At 57.2% G+C, this 16,342-nt stretch overlaps 1 protein-coding gene across 2 annotated transcripts; it reads right to left on the bottom strand.

Annotated features, from left to right (window-relative positions):
- Nucleotides 1-4,867: 4,867 nt before the first annotated feature.
- Nucleotides 4,868-10,151, bottom strand: SIVA1 (SIVA1 apoptosis inducing factor). Of its 2 annotated transcripts, XM_079700578.1 has the most exons (5): nt 9,982-10,151; nt 7,644-7,838; nt 6,760-6,916; nt 5,920-5,995; nt 4,871-4,994 (listed from the first exon to the last, which is right to left on the bottom strand). In XM_079700578.1, exons 1-5 carry the CDS (start codon nt 10,097-10,099, stop codon nt 4,986-4,988), a joined length of 555 nt encoding a protein of 184 aa, XP_079556704.1. In that variant the 5' UTR covers nt 10,100-10,151; the 3' UTR covers nt 4,871-4,985. The 2 variants fall into 2 exon arrangements, with proteins under 2 accessions (XP_079556705.1, XP_079556704.1); XM_079700579.1 differs by lacking the exon at nt 5,920-5,995 and having other exon boundaries at nt 4,868-4,994.
- Between the last annotated feature and the right edge of the window lie 6,191 nt (nt 10,152-16,342).

Genomic DNA, 16,342 nt, shown 5'->3' with positions numbered 1-16,342 from the left:
TGTGGCTTGTTTTGCTGGGTGGCAGGTGAAGGAGCACGTGGCCGGTCCGCTTGAGTGGAGCACCCTGTCCTTCCTGCCCGGCCTATGCCCGGGGTTGGCCTGCCCGGAGGCCCCAGGGATGACCTTTGAGGGACGATGTCCCCCCCACCCCACTCCGGCGGGACTCACCGGAGGGGGATGCCCTGGCCGTCCGTGTCTCCACCTGGCTTCACCCCAGCCCCACGCCCCAAGGAAGCCACCCGGACTGCACAGCCGTCTGCCTACCAGCTCTGTCCATGCAGTGCCGCAGACCCTGACCACCAGGAAGGACCAGCCACCCTGCAGGGCCCAGAGCTGGCCAAGGCCGAGACTCGGGTCACTGCCAGGCCCTGGGCCCTGGGGCCTGAGGAGGCCCGAGAGAGCGGCCTGCCGGCGGTCACACCGCAAGCCTGGGACAGCCGGGAGTGGGTCCGGGGCGCCCGAGCAGCCCAGCGGGACGTGCCCTGGGCGCCACCTGGTGGGCGCGGAGAGGAGCCGGCTGCCGGCACTGGCCCGCGCGTCGGCCTCCAGGCGCCTGCCCAGAGAGGGGCGGGCGGAGCCTCAGCCCCTCCTCTCTCACGAGGACTCAGCCCCGCAGGCGTGGCCGGGACAGGCCCGGGCGTTCACGGCGCCTGGCGCCTGGGCCCGGGGGAGGGGGCAGGAGCAGCCTGCTTCTCCAGGCTCCGGGGCCGGTGACCCTGACAAGACATTCCTTGGGGCGGGGTGGCTGCCGCTTCTGCTGGAAGGGGCGCCTGCGCGGAGCATGGGGTGGGTGGGGTCCGTCAGGCCTGCGGGCGCCTCTCTGGGCGGTGCCTGATTGCTCAGTTTTGATAGGCTCTGAACTATTTCACTCCCACAGCTTTTTTGGAAACCACAAACACACCAAATGTTACCTGCTAAATGATGCTTTGGATCCAGATTTCAGATACATAAAAACGTCCTTCAAATTGGGAGCCTGTGCACTGTGGGTGGGAATGTAAAATGGCTCAGCCTCTGGAAAACAGTATGGAGGTTCCTCAAAAAAATAAAAATAGAACTACCATGTGACCCAGCAATTCCACTCCTGGGTACACATATACCCCAAAGAGCTGAAGGCAGGGTCTTGAAGAGGTGTGTATTTTAACACATAAAGAAAGGGAAACAATGTATATTGTAGACATGTAGACACCAGAGCCTACAGCAGTACCTTTCCATTATCCTCGAACTTCGAGCAAATGGTGCCCCAAAGCGGCAGATGTGGTGTGGAAAACCGGGAGGTGCCTCTGCAGCTGGAGCTGGGGCATGGGGGGTGGGGGGGCGGCCAGCTGGTCAGGCAGAGGGGCACAAGCTGCTCTTTCTCGTGGGACCTCCTTGATGATTGGAGGATGGGGGGATGGTTGGGGATAACTGGGGGATGCGGGTGATGGCCTTAGGGACATTCCTTGGCCTGGGACAGGCTTCAAGGTCATGGGCATGGACATGAGCACTAACTTACCCTGACGGTATGTCCCATCTGGGTGGGTGGGGCCGAGAGGGAATGAACCAAGACCGGAGACCCCAGAGCCTCCTGGCCTTCCCGGAGGTGGGGCTGTGCAGGCGCCTCCTGCAACAGCGTCGGGGCGGAGCGGTAGGGGTGCAGGGAGACCGGCACCTCGGGGAGGAAACTCCTGGGCGCTATCCCGTCCGGGCCGCAGGGCCAGAGCAGAGCCGGAGGGGCCTGGTGAACAGCGGCCTGGGGCAGCGAGGACCAGCAGGGTGGAGGTCCCACGGCCTGGCCTGCACGGGGGCCGAACGCCCTCCCATGTCCCACCCAGCCCTTCCAAGCAGCAGGCCGGGCCTCCGGAGGGACACCAAGACAGGAACAGAAGTGCCTTTAGCACCCGTAGTGCCCACGTTTCAGCAGGCATGGCTGGGTGCTGCAGACGAGGCCCTGGGGGCTGCGGGTAGGCCAGCAGCTCCCAGCAATGGGCCAGCCAGGCTGGGGTGTCGGGACGGCATAGGGGCGGGGTCTGCCCCCCAGTAAATGCCACTCCAGGGATGTCTGCTCAAAGACGGGTCATCATTCAACAGATACTGTCTACCCTTTCCCTTTGAATTTGCTTGTGTCTTCATACTCAAGGTGAACTTCTGGCAGACAACAGAGTTGGCTGGGTCTCAACTGTTGTTTAGACGATCTGAGGGCCTCCACCCCTACGGGGGTGCTTAGATCACCTACAGGAGTGGGATCTAGACGTGGCTGAGCTTAAACACCATCTTGCTGTTCCTCTGTGCGCCCCATTGGTTTTTTGTGCCTTCCTTCCTCTTTTTCGCCCTCATTTTGGATTAAATAACTATTTTTTTTTTGTTTTTGTTTTTGTTTTTGCGGTATGCGGGCCTCTCACTGTTGTGGCCTCTCCCGTTGCGGAGCACAGGCTCCGGACGCGCAGGCCCAGCAGCCATGGCTCACGGGCCCAGCCGCTCCGTGGCATGTGGGATCCTCCCGGACCGGGGCACGCACCTGAGTCCCCTGCATCGGCAGGCAGACTCTCAACCACTGTGCCACCAGGGAAGCCCTAAATAACTATTTTTTAACAACCCATTTTATCTTTTTTAAAAAAATTTTCTTAATGTTTTTGGCCACGTCAGGTCTTAGTTGCGGCACGTGGGCTTCTCTCTAGTTGTGGCATGTGGTCGTCTCTCTCCGGTTGTGGCACTCGGGCTCCAGGGTGCGTGGGCCCTGTAGTTTGCAGCACATGGGCTCTCTTGTTGAGGCGCGTGAGCTCAGTAGTTGTGGTGTGCGGGCTTAGTTCCTCCTCAGCATGTGGGATCTTAGTTCCCTGACCAGGGATCGAACCCGCGTCCCCTGTATTGGAAGGCGGATTCTTTACCCCTGGACGACCAGGGAAGTCCCCCATTTTCTCTCTTTTATTGGTTTATTTCGATTTTACCAACTCTCTCACTGATGTTCCTTTTCTGTTCCAGGATCCAACCCAGGATCGCATGTGGAATTTAGAACAAATCTCTCCTGAAGGAACGACTGTAGCCACGGCCTGTCGGATGTCAGTCCGTAACTCACCCAGCAGCCTGCCTTGGAGGGAAATTCAGCCCTTCACACGCACGGTCCTCTGAACACACACCTCCACTTGCCGTCTCCGTGCTGTGGTCACAACTTTTCCACGTGTTCAAAATCCCCAACATACATTATTAGTTTTGCTTTCAACAATTGTCTTTTTAACATTTTAAATATTCTTACTTGGTAAAATATATGTAAAGTTTACCGCTTTAACCATTTTTAAGTGACCAGTTCAGTGGCATTAAATGCGTTCACGTGGCTGTGGCACCAGCACCACCGTCTCCAGAACTTTTCATCTTCACAAACTAAAACTCTGCTTCCGTTCAACACTCACTGCCCCCTCCCCCGGCCCCCACCCTTCCACTGTCTGTTTCTGTGAACCCCACTGCTCTAAGGACCTCATAGGAGTGGAATCACACAGGACCTGTCCTTTTGTGACTGGCTACTTCACTCGGCCTGACATCCTCAAGGTCCATCCGTGCTGCCATCTGTGTCAGGATCTCCTTCCTTTCTAAGGCCGAATCATATTCCATCGTATGGATGGACCACAATTTGCTTATCCATTCATCCCTTGACGGACACGTGGTTTGTTTCCACATTTTTACTCTTCTGAATGCTATTGCTATGAACGTACGTGTACGGACATCTGCTTGAATCCCTGCTGGGTATTTGCCAGAAGTGGGATCGCTAGGTCACGTGGGCTCTACTTTTAAGTTTCTGAGGAGCAGCCATACTGTTCCACAGAGGCTGCATCACCTTACATCACCACAGCAGTGCACAGGGCTCCCGGGTCTGCACGGCCCCGCCAGCGCCTGTTTCCTGTTAAACAGCAGCCCCCCTGCCGGGTGAGGCAGCACCTCCTGTGTTATTGAGCTCTGTTTCCCTAATGATGAGAGATGCTCAGCATCTCTTCACGTGCTCACTGGGGCCGCGGTCTGCAGGTGGACACTGGGACGGAGGCCCAGGGCCTCTACAGGAAGCCAGGTGAGAGGAGGTGAGCCCACGATGAGGGCTCGTGCTGCACTCACGTGGCCGAGCCAGAGAGGCCTCTGGAGGTTCTCAGCTCAGGAAGACCCATGGGCTCACGTGCAGCCGCCCCCAACACCTCATGCCTCCCTGTGGCCCTCCCCCGCTCCTGCTTCAGGGGTCCTAGGCCCTGCACTCGGGGCAACCCCCCCGGCCCAGCCCCCTGGAAGAGTCAGTCACTTGACCCTCCACAGTGGGTGCCCCCGCTGCCCACGGGACACCGCCTTGCTCCCCGCCCCAGAGAGCCTCTCTTCTCCTCCAGGGTTTCTCGGAGGGGCTGGGACTGACCACCCGCGGATTCATCCCGAGGGCCTGGGCCCACGGCGCTGCAAGGACCCCGCGCGTGGGAACCAGGGCCCAAGACCCAGGTGAGGAGGCCCCGCGCAGGGCTGCGACCCTCCCTTCCCCCCTTCGTCCGCTCCCCCACCTCAGGCCACACGGGCTGCACCACCCAGACGGAACTGACAGGCAGGTTACCCGGGGCCTGGCCACCCAGACAGCAGCGTATTATGGTGGCATTTCAGGGACAGCCTGGGACGCGGCCCCACCCCCGAGAGGCACTGGAGCCCCACCTGGGCTCGCACGCTCTGGACTTCAGTGTCCCCACCTGTCAACGGGGCGACCGGCGGCACCTGGCACGGAGCTCAGGGCGCTGCCAGGTGGGAGCCGGGCAGACCACGGGCCCCAGGGGCGCTGACAAGTGAGTCCTCTTGTCCAAATATAAAGGCTTTATTCTCTTCTGTGGTCAGGAGAACAAAATACAAAATAGAAAGGCTGTCCCCTCCCGCCCCTCCCCCCAGTCCCTCAGCGTGGACGGCGGCGAGGTCGTCCAGGCAGGGCTGCCGTCCTCTCCCGGCCTCAGGCCTCGAACATGGCACAGCTGGCGCACAGCACTTTCTCGTGGAGGTCGTCACTGCAGCTGCGACACCGCGAGGATGGGGGAGAGGAGCTGGCGTTAGGGCCGAGTTCCCGGGAGCGGCCGACCCCACCTGGTCCCTTGGCTTTATCTGGAGGCAGGGCCGTTGGCCCAGACAGAACCAGTTAAGAAGAGGCCCCACAGCCGCAGGGGGCCGGGTCCTTGGAGGACACCGGCAGAGGGGGGCGGCTCGAGGGCCCAGGGAGAGGCTGAGCGTGGAACTCGCAGAGTGCGGGGCTCCAGGAGCAGACCCCGCGGCCTCCCTCGACCCAGCCCCCCGAAAGGTGTCTGCCTCTGGAGCACGAGGGTAAACGTCTGGGGTGCTTGCTGGAGCCGCCCCCACGGACTGACAGCTAAGGAGCCCCCGGGGCTCAGCCCGGCTCTCACGGCGGCCAGGTGCGCAGCAGGGTTGACTGGCCCCGGATGGCTCACAGGGGCAGCAGCTCAGGTAGGGTAGGGACGTGGCAACTCAGCGAATGGCAGGGGACGCGCGTCGGGAGACATGCTGAAAGGAGGCGGCAGCACGCCTGAGGTGCAGCGGCAAGGGGTCCACGTCCAGGGCCAGGAGCTCGGCTCCAGCTCTTGGCGGCGATGCCCCACCCGCGGCCGTGCCTGACCCTGGAGACAAGGCAGCCACCAGGTGCGGGCAGGATGCCCACTTCCAGGGCGGCGCTGAAGCTCGGAGGCCTGAGGCGTGGCCTCCAGAGGGGACCCAGAACGCGTCGTCTGTCGTCTGTTTCTCACCCCTCACCCGGGTCAGAGAGCCCCGCCCGCCGGGGCCTGAGAAACAGGCAGGTGCGCGGCGGGCTCTGTGGGCGCTTGGGGACCAGGCAGCAGAGAGCAGGGGCGGGGGAGGCTGCCACGGGAGTCCCTGAGGAGGAGGATGGCCCCGGGGAGGGAAGCAGCTGCCAGCAGGCGGGGCACCCACCTGGCCCCTCAGCTGGCCTTGTGCTGTGCGCAGCTCCCCCTCCAGGGAAAAGCCACTGGCAAGGCCCTGCCCGTCTCAGTTTACATATAAATAGGAAGAAAGGAAAAACTGAGTTGGCAGAATCAAAAGAAAGAGTATTCCACACCCACGCCTCGCCCGGCACCTGACCCTGAACTGGCCAGCACGTGACCCCTGAACTGGCCGGCACGTGACCCCTGAACTGGCCAGCACGGGAGGCCCACGCTGGCCTCCGTCCTTCTGCCCAGCGCGGCCCAACCGTGGAGCAACCCACCTCTCGAGAGGCGTGTTTTTAACTTTCCACGGTTGGGGTTGGTTTTTTTGTGTGTGTGTGTGGTGGGGGGGCGTTGGTTTTAAAGGCCATTGGGACTAAACTGGTTTGAGATCTGCAGAACTTTTCTTACGGGGCACTGCCCATCCCTACCCGTCAGCTGGCAGTGGCCGCTGGGACGAGGACAGCGCCCGAAACCTCCTGGGCAGGGACAGGGTCCACCGGCTGTGGCGGACATGCTCACCCAAGTCACAGATAAACGCTTGTTTCCTGCCCTCACCTGTCAGGTGTCCTCCGCTAACGAGCGCGCTACATAGGAAGGCCACGTGAGGCTTCCTGACGCCAGGGCTCAAAGGACTAGAGCGCGGATGGTCTGGGACAGACCACAGACAGCGCAGAGCTGACCTACAAGGTCTGGACTTCCTCCAGAAAGGATCTCAAGGTCTTGGAAAAACTCAAGCTGAGCAAAGCATTTACTGGCATCACATCGTCCCACCGGGCAATGCGGGGTGGGCCTGCCGCCCCCACTCCCCGAAGGGGCCCACACTCACTCCACAAGGGCACACAGGGTGCAGGCCACTGCCCCACAGCCGCAGCAGGTGCGCACGCAGCGCCCGCACAGGGCCCGCTCGCACTGGCCACATGCCGCCTTCCCGTCCACGGCCCGCACGCACGACGAGCAGGCTCCCGATGCCGCCATGGCTGGGTCTGTGGGGAAGAAACACCCATCAGCCCAAAGGGGACCTGGAGCGCTGGGGCTGGGGGCCACCCTTCCTCCCGCGCCTGACCGACCACTAGGTCCTAAGACGACAACCTGTGCGTAAGCACAGCACCCAGACCCGTTCACCAGGGAGAGATCCCAGCTGGCTTCCGTGACTCCCACCTACAATTCCCACCACACAAATGTCGGTACCTAAGGGTCAGCCCTTCTCCTGACCGCCTGCATCAGAAGTCGCTAGGCCTTCGTCCCCTGTGTGTCTCACAGCTGCGTCTCAAAGCGTGGTCCCTGCATCACGGGTTAACACAGGGGTCCCTTTGCCCCACCCAGACCCGGGGGCGGGAGAGTTTTTAACCAGCGACACAGATGACAGTCTGAGACGCACACCACACTGCACAGGGACTCGAACAGGCTTTTCCCACCCAGCCAGGTGGGACTCCGTGGGAGAGCTGCAGGTGGAAAGCAGGCAGGACACCCAGGAGGGTCACCCAGAGGGGTCTCTGTTCCTTTCCGATCCAACAGTTAGAAGCTGTTCGCAGCTACCAGATGTGGATGTTGGTGACAGCAGAGCCTCCTAATGTCAGGAGCCTGCAGGCCCTTGCCCTGTTCATATTGTCAGACTCGGGCCAGGCTCCCTCCAGCCCAGGTAGGAAAAGCCCCTGCCGCATCCCGTCCTTAGCACACAGCTGGGAAGCGCCTGCCATGGGCCTCACTCACCAGCCTCAGAGGCCTGGGCTCGACTCCTGGTCAGTCGGCCGTCGGGCCCGATCAGCATCTGCCCGCGTGCGGCCCGAGGGGCTTCCGTGGGGCCAGGCTTCGGGGACTCCGGAGTGTCGACGATGGCGCAGCCTTCCTCCCACGCGGGGTCCATGCAGGCCTGGGCCCCGCGGAAGAGGAGCTGCGTGGTCTTTTCTGCGGAGGACAACCATTTCCCCGCTTATACCGCTGCAGCACGGAAGCACCTGCATGGCCACCCTGTGCCTTGAGCTGTGCGTGGCCGGGCCTCTGGTTATCCAGCCACCCCAGACCACGCTGCTCCCTGGCGAGCTGGGTCCCACCTGACCTCCTGCCTGGGCTCCGCGGCCACCTCCTCCAAGAAGGTTCTGGACGCTGCAGCCCCACCTGGGCTCCCCGTGCTATCACTCTGCTCATTCTCCACACGTGTGGCCTCACCTCCTCGCCGTTCGTCTCCTCCCCAGCACCCACAAGCCGGCTTCGTCCAGCAGAGGAAGCTCTGCGCTGTGGAGTGCTAACTAACGCACAGCCAGAGACTCAGAGCTGAGCCCACACCCCAGGCCAGCACGCACCCCTTCACTTACCACGGAGCTGCTAGCAGAAGGCATGGCAGCAACAAGCTCCAGACAAGGTACCCCAGAACTTTCCAGACCTCTGTGGGCCCTGGACATCCCCCCACCCCCTGACCCCAGAGCTGAGGTGGTTTCCCAGCAACCAGAGCAGTGGCTTTCCATCAGGGCACTGGGGGCTTTCACAAGGTCAAAGGCCAGGCGCCAGCCCCAGAAATGCTTTCTTTGTGGTGTTCTGCCCTGTCCCAACAGAGCCAGGGTGGAGACCTCAGAAGCTGCTGGTGCTAAGTGAAACCGACAGAAACACAGTTGGGTAACTCAAATGGAGTGGCTGATGACAGCCCCGTCACACCCAGTTCCTCCTCCTGCAATCCCCCCCACCCCCACTTATAATAGGGTGGGACTGGGGGGAGGTCATGTGGTGAGGCTAATACTTGTCTTCAAGGGCCTGTGGTCCGTTCAAGATAAAGAGACCAGGGTTCAGGCTTGGAATTCATTACACACGAGTTCACGCTGGCCTACATCCTGCCCTTCTTAGGGAATGCCCCGGGAGCCACGCACTCCCTCTGTGACGGGGCGCTGAGAAGGACAAGCCCCTGCAAATGCTCCAGAACATCGTGGTCAAGAGCTAGACTGACTTAGCCCCCATTTATTTTTAATTCTTCTCTCTGTCTGCAGTGTTTACATTTTTTGAAGGTCCTGAGAGGATAACACTTGCAGTCTGGCCATAGTACTCACAGCTTCACTCATTTTTATCACCTGCACGGCCTCGAAAGGCATTTGCATTTGCAACCCTGCATGTGCAAGAAAAGAAAGGGCACAGCAGCTGCTGATGGGGGCAGCGGGGTGGGGAGCAGCAGGAGGAAGAGAAGCAGGGTCTCCCCAGGCGAGGCTCTTCGCCACACCCCTAATGCACGGCAGCACCACTCAGTCACAGACACCCAGGTAACCATCTGACTGTTCTACACGCACAAACCTCGTGCCTCCAACCACTAGTTAAGGTAAATTCCACTCTGTAGTTACCCCAGGGTATTAACCCCCCCAAAGCAATGATCAATAATATCAATGCGCCCAAAAACCTGCATGAGGAAGCCAGAGAAGGCTTCCTAGGTCAGTGTCTTTACACCTCTGGAACTGGACACTCCAGTCACAATGAACCGGACAGCACTCTCCAACTTCCCGGTTTTTGCATAGGCTGTTCCCTCTGCCTGGAATTCCCTTCCTCTCCCTCTCTGCCTGCCTAACCCTGCAGGATTCGGCTTCGACTCTGTTCCTCCACGAGACCTCTGACAGCCTGCAGGTGGTCCTGCAGCGACCCGTGCCTGCCCTGATGACCTTTAGAGAGCGCTTCTCTGGCTGGCCCCCCAGTAGACAGCAAGGCAGGGTCTCCCGCAGCCGCAGCGCCTGGCAAGGAAGGCGCGCTCCACAAACGCCTCTCGGGTCAGAACGGGTGCTTCTACCGGCTTATTCCACCGGGACATCCCACTCCCCGGCCTCTCGCTGGGCTGGTCAGACCAGGGCTGGCTCCTGCGCGAGTCCAGCATTCCCACAGGACAGAGCCCCGTCTCGGCCCCACGCGGAGGCCGCCTGTTTCGGGAAGATGGAGGGCGGGGACAGGTCGTGGACGCGGGCGCATTCACAGCGCCCAAATTGCTGCTCCCAAACCCGGCCGGGCGGCTGGCCCCGGCCCCCGGCTCCAGGGGGCGCGGCCTGCGGAGACCGCCTGCCCGACCCCGCTTCCCCTCACTCACCGAAGATCTCCCGCGTGAGGCGTTCGGCGCACACGCCGCGACTCAGCTCCCTCCGGCCCACACGCACCTTGAGCTGCAGCGGGGCCGCGTCCGCGAAGGGGCAGCCCCGCTTGGGCATGGCCGCGGCCCGCAGCGGCGCAGCTCCGCGGCCGCGCCTCGCCTTTCCGTGACGTCACAGCCGTGCGCCAACCCCTGCGCGGGGCGGGGGCGGGGCTGGTGCGCGGCGCGACGCGGGATAGGCCCGGGAAGAGGGCGGGGCGGGGCTGCTGCACGGCGCGACGCGGGATAGGCCCGGGGCGGGGGCGGGGCTCGTGCACCGGGAGGCGGGACTCGGAGACGCGGGAAAGTCCGGAAGAGGTCAAGGGTCGGAGTGGGCGCCGCGGGGGCGGGGAAGCGGGAAGGCGGTGTGGTGCGCACGCGCCGCAGGATGGGCTGGGGGAGACATAGGGGGCGGGACTCGTGTGAGGGCTGGCTCGTGATAGGTCGGAGGCGACATGTGGGAGGGACTGGTAGGAGGGGGTGCGGAAGGCAATAGCGTCTGGGCTGTTTTTAGTTTTGCTCCCCAAACAACTCTCGAAACTGGTTACACTTTTCCGTTTAAATCACCAAAAGTTCTCGGATGATTCACTTCTCTGTAATTCTTAATTTGGAGGACTGCCCCGCCCTCACAAGTGGAGAGTGCCGCATGAACGCACTGGACACACGTCACGGGCCGGGTTTCGGGCCCTGCTGCGTCATGCGGGGCAGGCCTGACGTAATGTCGGGCTGTGACAGAGCCGTGCGGCTCCGGCCCCGCCTCGGCCGCCTGCCCGCCCGACCCTCGTCCTGTCCGCTGCCCCCGGGGTCGTCCCGCCCGTTCCGCTGTCGCCTGCATTTCCGCTGACAAGCCGAGGGCCTCTGTCTTACAGGCCGCGCCCCACGCGACGCACCCCTCACGTGACACCGCCCCACGTGACGCACACCACAGCCCAGGACACCCGCAGGGGTTGGGCAGGGCCAGCCTCCGGTCCACCTGCCCCTTCCCGCCCCGCATGGCGTGTCTAGGGAGACCAGGCCGAAGGTGGGGCTTCGGCCAGCGTTTTTCCTGTTGCGTGACCGCATGGTCGGGTACTATACCTGTTAGCGGTCTGCAGTCACTGTGACAAAAAGACGCTTGATTGGTTTTATCCCAGAAATAGATGAAATTCCCAGGAGTGTTGTTTTTAATCCTACAGGTATTGGGGATTTTAAAAGACTTCTTTGCGTTCAGATTTGAAACTGCCTTAGGCTCGTTTAAGACACAGTAGATAGGTGCAAAACATTGTGATTAAAAGAGAATCTTGTTAGCTCTTCTATTTCAACCTAATTTTAATTTAAGAAATATTTGTTGAGGGCCCAGTCAGTGCTGGATTAGTTTTCTAGAGGTGCCGTAACAAAGCACTCAGACTGAGGGCTTAAACAGTAGACATTTATGTTCTGACAGTTCTGGAAGTTGGAAGTCTTAAGATCAAGGTGTGTGCAGAGCTGGTTTCTCCTTGGCCTGCAGACGGCCGTCTTCTCCCTGCTCTCACGTGGTCGTCCCTCTGTGTGTGTCTGTGTCCTCACCTCCTCTTCTGATAAGGACGCCAGTCAGACTGGATTAAGGCCAACCCATATGACCCCTTTAAAACTTAATTACCTCCTGGTTCCTCAAAAAGTTGAAAATAGAACTGCAATGTGATCCAGCAATGCCGCTTCTGTGTATACAAAGGAATTGAAATCATTACCTTGAAGCGCTATCTGCACCATGTTCCCTGCAGCATTTTTACAATAACCAAGACATGGAAACAACCTAAGTGTTCATCAATGGATGAGTGGATAAAGAAAATCTGATATTTGGAATATACATATAATGAAATATTATTCAGCCATAAAAAAGAAGGCCATTCTGCCAGTTGCAATAACGTGAATGAATCTGGAGGACATTTTGCTAACAGAAATAAGTCAGAGAAAGAGAAATACAGTAATGTATGATATCATTTATATGTGCAATCCAAAATCATCAAACTTGGGACTTCCCTGGTGGTCCAGTGCATAAGACTCTGTGCTTCCAATGCAGTGGGCCTGGGTTTGATCCCTCGTTGGGGAACTAGATCCCACATGCACGCTGCAACTAAGAAGTCCGCATGTGGCAACGAAGATCCCGCATGCCGCAACTAAGACCCAGCGCAACCTAAGTAAGTAAGTAAGTAAGTAAATAAATAAATAAATATTAACCAAAAAAAAAAATCATCAAACTCATAGAAACAGAGTAGAATGGTGGTTGCCAGGGGCTGGGCTTGGGGGAAATGGGGAGCTGTTGGTCAGAGGGTACAAACTTCCAGTTATATGGTAGATAAGTTCCAGGGATCTAATGTACAGCTCAGTGACTATAGTTAGCAAGTATTGTGTACGTGCAGGTTGCTAAGAGTAGATCTTAACTGTTCTCACCATAACAACAACAACAACAACAAAATGGTGATTATATGAGGTGAAGGATGTATTATCTAACCTTATTATGGCTTTTGCAATATGTATGTGTATAAAATCATCACACTGTACACCTTAATGTTGTAAAAATTAAGAAGCAGAAACCTCATTTAAAATGGAGTCAGAGGGAATTCCCTGGCGATCCAGTAGTTAGGGCTTCGCACTTTCACTGCAGAGGGCTTGGGTTCAATCCCTGGTCGGGGAGCTAAGATCCTGCAAGCCGCATGGTGTGGCCAAAAAAAAAAAAAAAAAAAAGAGTCAGGAGGCCAGAAGAGGGAGCAAGCATGCCCTACTACACTACATTAATTGCAGACCGAATAGAAAAAGAGTACCTTGCATCCACAAAGAAGAAGGTTACTACTTTACTACCCAGCAGGAGGAAGAATTTCTCCTCGCCCGACAACAGCCCAGCCAATAAGAGTCTGTCACAACTCAGCCAATGAAAGACCACTTACATGTCAAACTCCCAGTTTCCACCAATGGGTTCTTTGCCCAGACTAGCCCCTCCATCATCTCCTCCTTCTCAAGAGTTTTCTCTCCTTTGTTTTCCAGACTTGCCTGTGGTTAGCCATAGATTACATATCCTGAATTGCAATTTTTTGCCGTTCCCAAATAAACCCATTTTGCTGGTCTTTTATTGTTTTATGTCAACAGTGTACAATTAAGGTGTACATTATATGTCAATTATATGTTCTGTATCAATTATATCTAAATATATGTCAGTTACACCTCAATAAAGCTTCGGAAAAAACGACCTCTTCAAAGTCCCTACCTCCAAATCAGTCCCATTCGGAGGTACTGGGAGTTGAGGCATCAACATGTGAAGTTTAGGGGAACACAGTTCAGCCCATAATAGATACCGAGCTCTGTGCTCGGCCCTTAGGGGTGGTGTGGAGCAGCGGCAGCGGGGTCCCTGCCCTCTGGGGGGACAAATGTCACAAAAGGGGAAGGACGAGAGCTGTGGAAGCAGAGTAAGGAGAACTGCCTTGCCCGGGGCGGGGCGATATCCCAGGAAAACCGAACTCAGGCAAAGCATTTGCGGAGTGGCATAATTTGACCTTAGAAAGTTGGACATTCTGGAAGTGAATATGTGTCAGATGAGGAAGGACCACGCTTTCTGTTTTCCCACGAGAAGTGCAGCAAACTTCCCCTCTAACAAATGCAGAGTGGGTAAGGCTGGCAGGAAACATATTCATTGATATGTTTCATCAAAGTTGCCTCGGGGTCCTAAAATTGTGAGTAATTATCATCTCAGTTATGTAAGATGGTTGTATGGTTACTCTGAGTAACTTTTAGATTGGGGTATAATTTACTTACAGTGCGGTTGTGTGTATTTACGCCCAGTGGAATGCCCAGATGGTAAATGTATAAAATTCTGCCAGTTACAATGACCCCGTCACCCCTCCCCCGCCTCGGGCAGAAGTGACCATTGCTCTGTTTTCATCCCTACAGGGACGCTGCCGTCCTAGAACCTCACAGGCTCGGTCTCATTCTGCACGTGCACCTTTGTGTCTGGCTTTTTCCCTCAGTTCGCTCCGAGACCGGCCACCGTCCTGCACCCCTCAGTGGTCCATTCCTTCTGTTACTGAGTGTATTCTGTGTGTGGATGGACCACAGTTTGTTCACCTGTCGACTGACACCTGGGCTGTGCCAGGTTTGGGCTCTGATGAGGGCAGCTGCTCTGAACATTCTCGTCTAAGGCTTTTTCTGTACATTCGTGGTCATTTGTTGTGGGTCAGTGCCTAGGAGTGGAATGGCTATCTGATGGTAGGGTAGATGAATGTTAAACTTCTGAGCAAACCGGCAGCTTTCCAAAGTGTTTGGGAAAACACGTTTTTGTTGTTTTTGTTTTTTTTACATTTTGGCCACGCCCCCACGGCATATGGGATCTTAGTTCCCCGACCAGGGGTCGAACCCTTGCCGCCTGCGGTGGAAGCACAGAGTCTTAACCACTGGACCGCCAGGGAAGTCCCTGGAAAAACACGTTTTACCAAACAACGTTATCAAATCACGTACTTGTCTTTTATCCACGTATTGACTTGCGACCACTGTGAGCTTGTCTACAGTGGGGCTGTGTTACTGGTGCAAAGAAGAGAGAGCACCTTATTCTAACTACTCAGACCCCCACAGCATCTGATGCTGAGAAAAGGGGGCCGTCTGTCCTAACCCCACCCAGAGGACACAGCCTCCCGTCCCTGGGCCGCACGGGAGTGAGGAAGCTGGTGCCAGGGAAGAATGATTTCCCCTCCAAATTGGTGTCTTTTCACCTTGTATAACACCTGCAGATACTCAAAGGCATTGCCTGGGGCTGCCTCCCCAAGATTTTGTCCAGAGATCAAAGGAAAGAACAACTCGTATTCGAGTGGAGAATTTAGCAGCTACTACATAATACAGTGGCTTTTTGCAGCTTTGTAATTTAAATTGCAGGTTGAGCTTGCCAAGCCAGGAGTGCAGCTTTTTATGCAGAATGAAATGATTTCTTTGGAAAATGCCTACTCTGGTTGATTGCCCAAAGCGTGCATCCCTCTGTCGTAGCAGGATGGTCATGTGGTCAGGAGAAGCACAGTATCCCCGGGGGCAGGGAGAAGAGCTGGGCTCCACCTCCTCTTTCCTTAAGGACTCACCCTGCCTTTGGCCTCTCCTTTCGTCCCTCTTGCTCTGTCGTGGAAGGAAATAATTCTTGGGAAACTCCAAGATCAGTTTCTGCTGGCGCTTCTCACCTGTAGCCCTGCTGCCCGAGGAAGCTGGTCCACACGCATGCCCCTGACATCTTTCAAATTGCTGAAGCCTGTTCTCGGCACTGTTTGGAAAAGTTCGCTGGCGGGTGTGAAGCCACACACCCAATCTGTGGCCCTTTCACCCAACATGCTGTCACATGAGTTTGGGACTCCGTGGTGCAAGCCGGTGACACCGGACCCTGCGGAACCGCCTGGGGGCGGCAGGGTCCATGGGAAGCAAGCCGAGTTGGCAGCGGCCCAATGTCAGTGAACCCAGCTGGCATCCTCAGCTCTAAAAAGCTAGGATTTAGGGCTTCCCTGGTGGCGCAGTGGTTAAGAATCCACCTGCCAACCCAGGAGACACAGGTTCGAGCCCTGGTCTGGGAAGATCCCACATGCCGCAGAGCAACTAAGCCCGCGAGCCACAACTACTGAGCCTGTGCTCTAGAGCCCGTGAGCCACAACTACTGAAGCCCATGCGCCTAGAGCCCTCGCTCCGCAACAAGAGAAGCCACTGCAATGAGAAGCCCGTGCACCGCAACAAAGAGTAGCCCTTGCTCACCGCAACTAGAGAAAGCCTGCACGCAGCAATGAAGACCCAATGAAGCCAAAAGTAAATAAATAAATAGTTTAAAAAAAAAAGCGCATAGGATTTAAGCCCAGCAGACTCTAGGTCTCTCCATATGTATAATCCCTTCTCTCTCTGAAATGATACCAAAAGACCTGTTATTTTTCTAAACCTACCCCAAACTGTGAAGGGTTAAGGAAGCTACCACTCAGCTTCCGGTTGAGCAGACTACAGTAGGCTCTTTGCAGCTTCAGCCAGTTGAGAAGTGGCTTCCTAGCCCAGGGGACTCAAGAGGGATGGGGCCAGTGGCTGTTCCACCGAAACAGAGGGGACTGATGGTTGCGGGGAAGGGCTCGGGGCGCTAGGGTGAATCTGTTGAAGTGTTTAGTTCTGGAAAACCTGTTTAATGCCTGTGGTCTCTCTTCCCTGGGCTGGTTGCATTTTGTGGTCTGAGCAAACTCACAGCTTGGCTTCGTGACACGAAAATGTATGTCAGGGATTCCCGGGTGGCGCAGTGGTTAAGAATCCGCCTGCCAAGGCAGGGGACATGGGTTTGAGCCCTGGTCTGGGAAGATCCCACGTGCTGCGG

This window comes from Hyperoodon ampullatus, assembly GCF_949752795.1.
Source record: "Hyperoodon ampullatus genome assembly, chromosome: 3".
In the NCBI taxonomy this organism is placed as follows: domain Eukaryota; kingdom Metazoa; phylum Chordata; class Mammalia; order Artiodactyla; family Ziphiidae; genus Hyperoodon; species Hyperoodon ampullatus.
This window is presented reverse-complemented; position numbering and strand designations above follow the sequence as displayed.

Bases quoted from the DNA above. Each gene is read 5' to 3' on its own strand.
- SIVA1 (XM_079700578.1), bottom strand. From the start codon at position 10,099: ATGCCCAAGCGGGGCTGCCCCTTCGCGGACGCGGCCCCGCTGCAGCTC. The intron at 6,917-7,643 runs GTGAGTGAGGCC...TCTTCCCCACAG, and splicing joins AGCCCAGGCCTCTGAGGCTG to ACCCAGCCATGGCGGCATCG. The intron at 5,996-6,759 runs GTGAGTGTGGGC...ATATGTAAACTG, and splicing joins ACCCTGTGTGCCCTTGTGGA to AGACGGGCAGGGCCTTGCCA.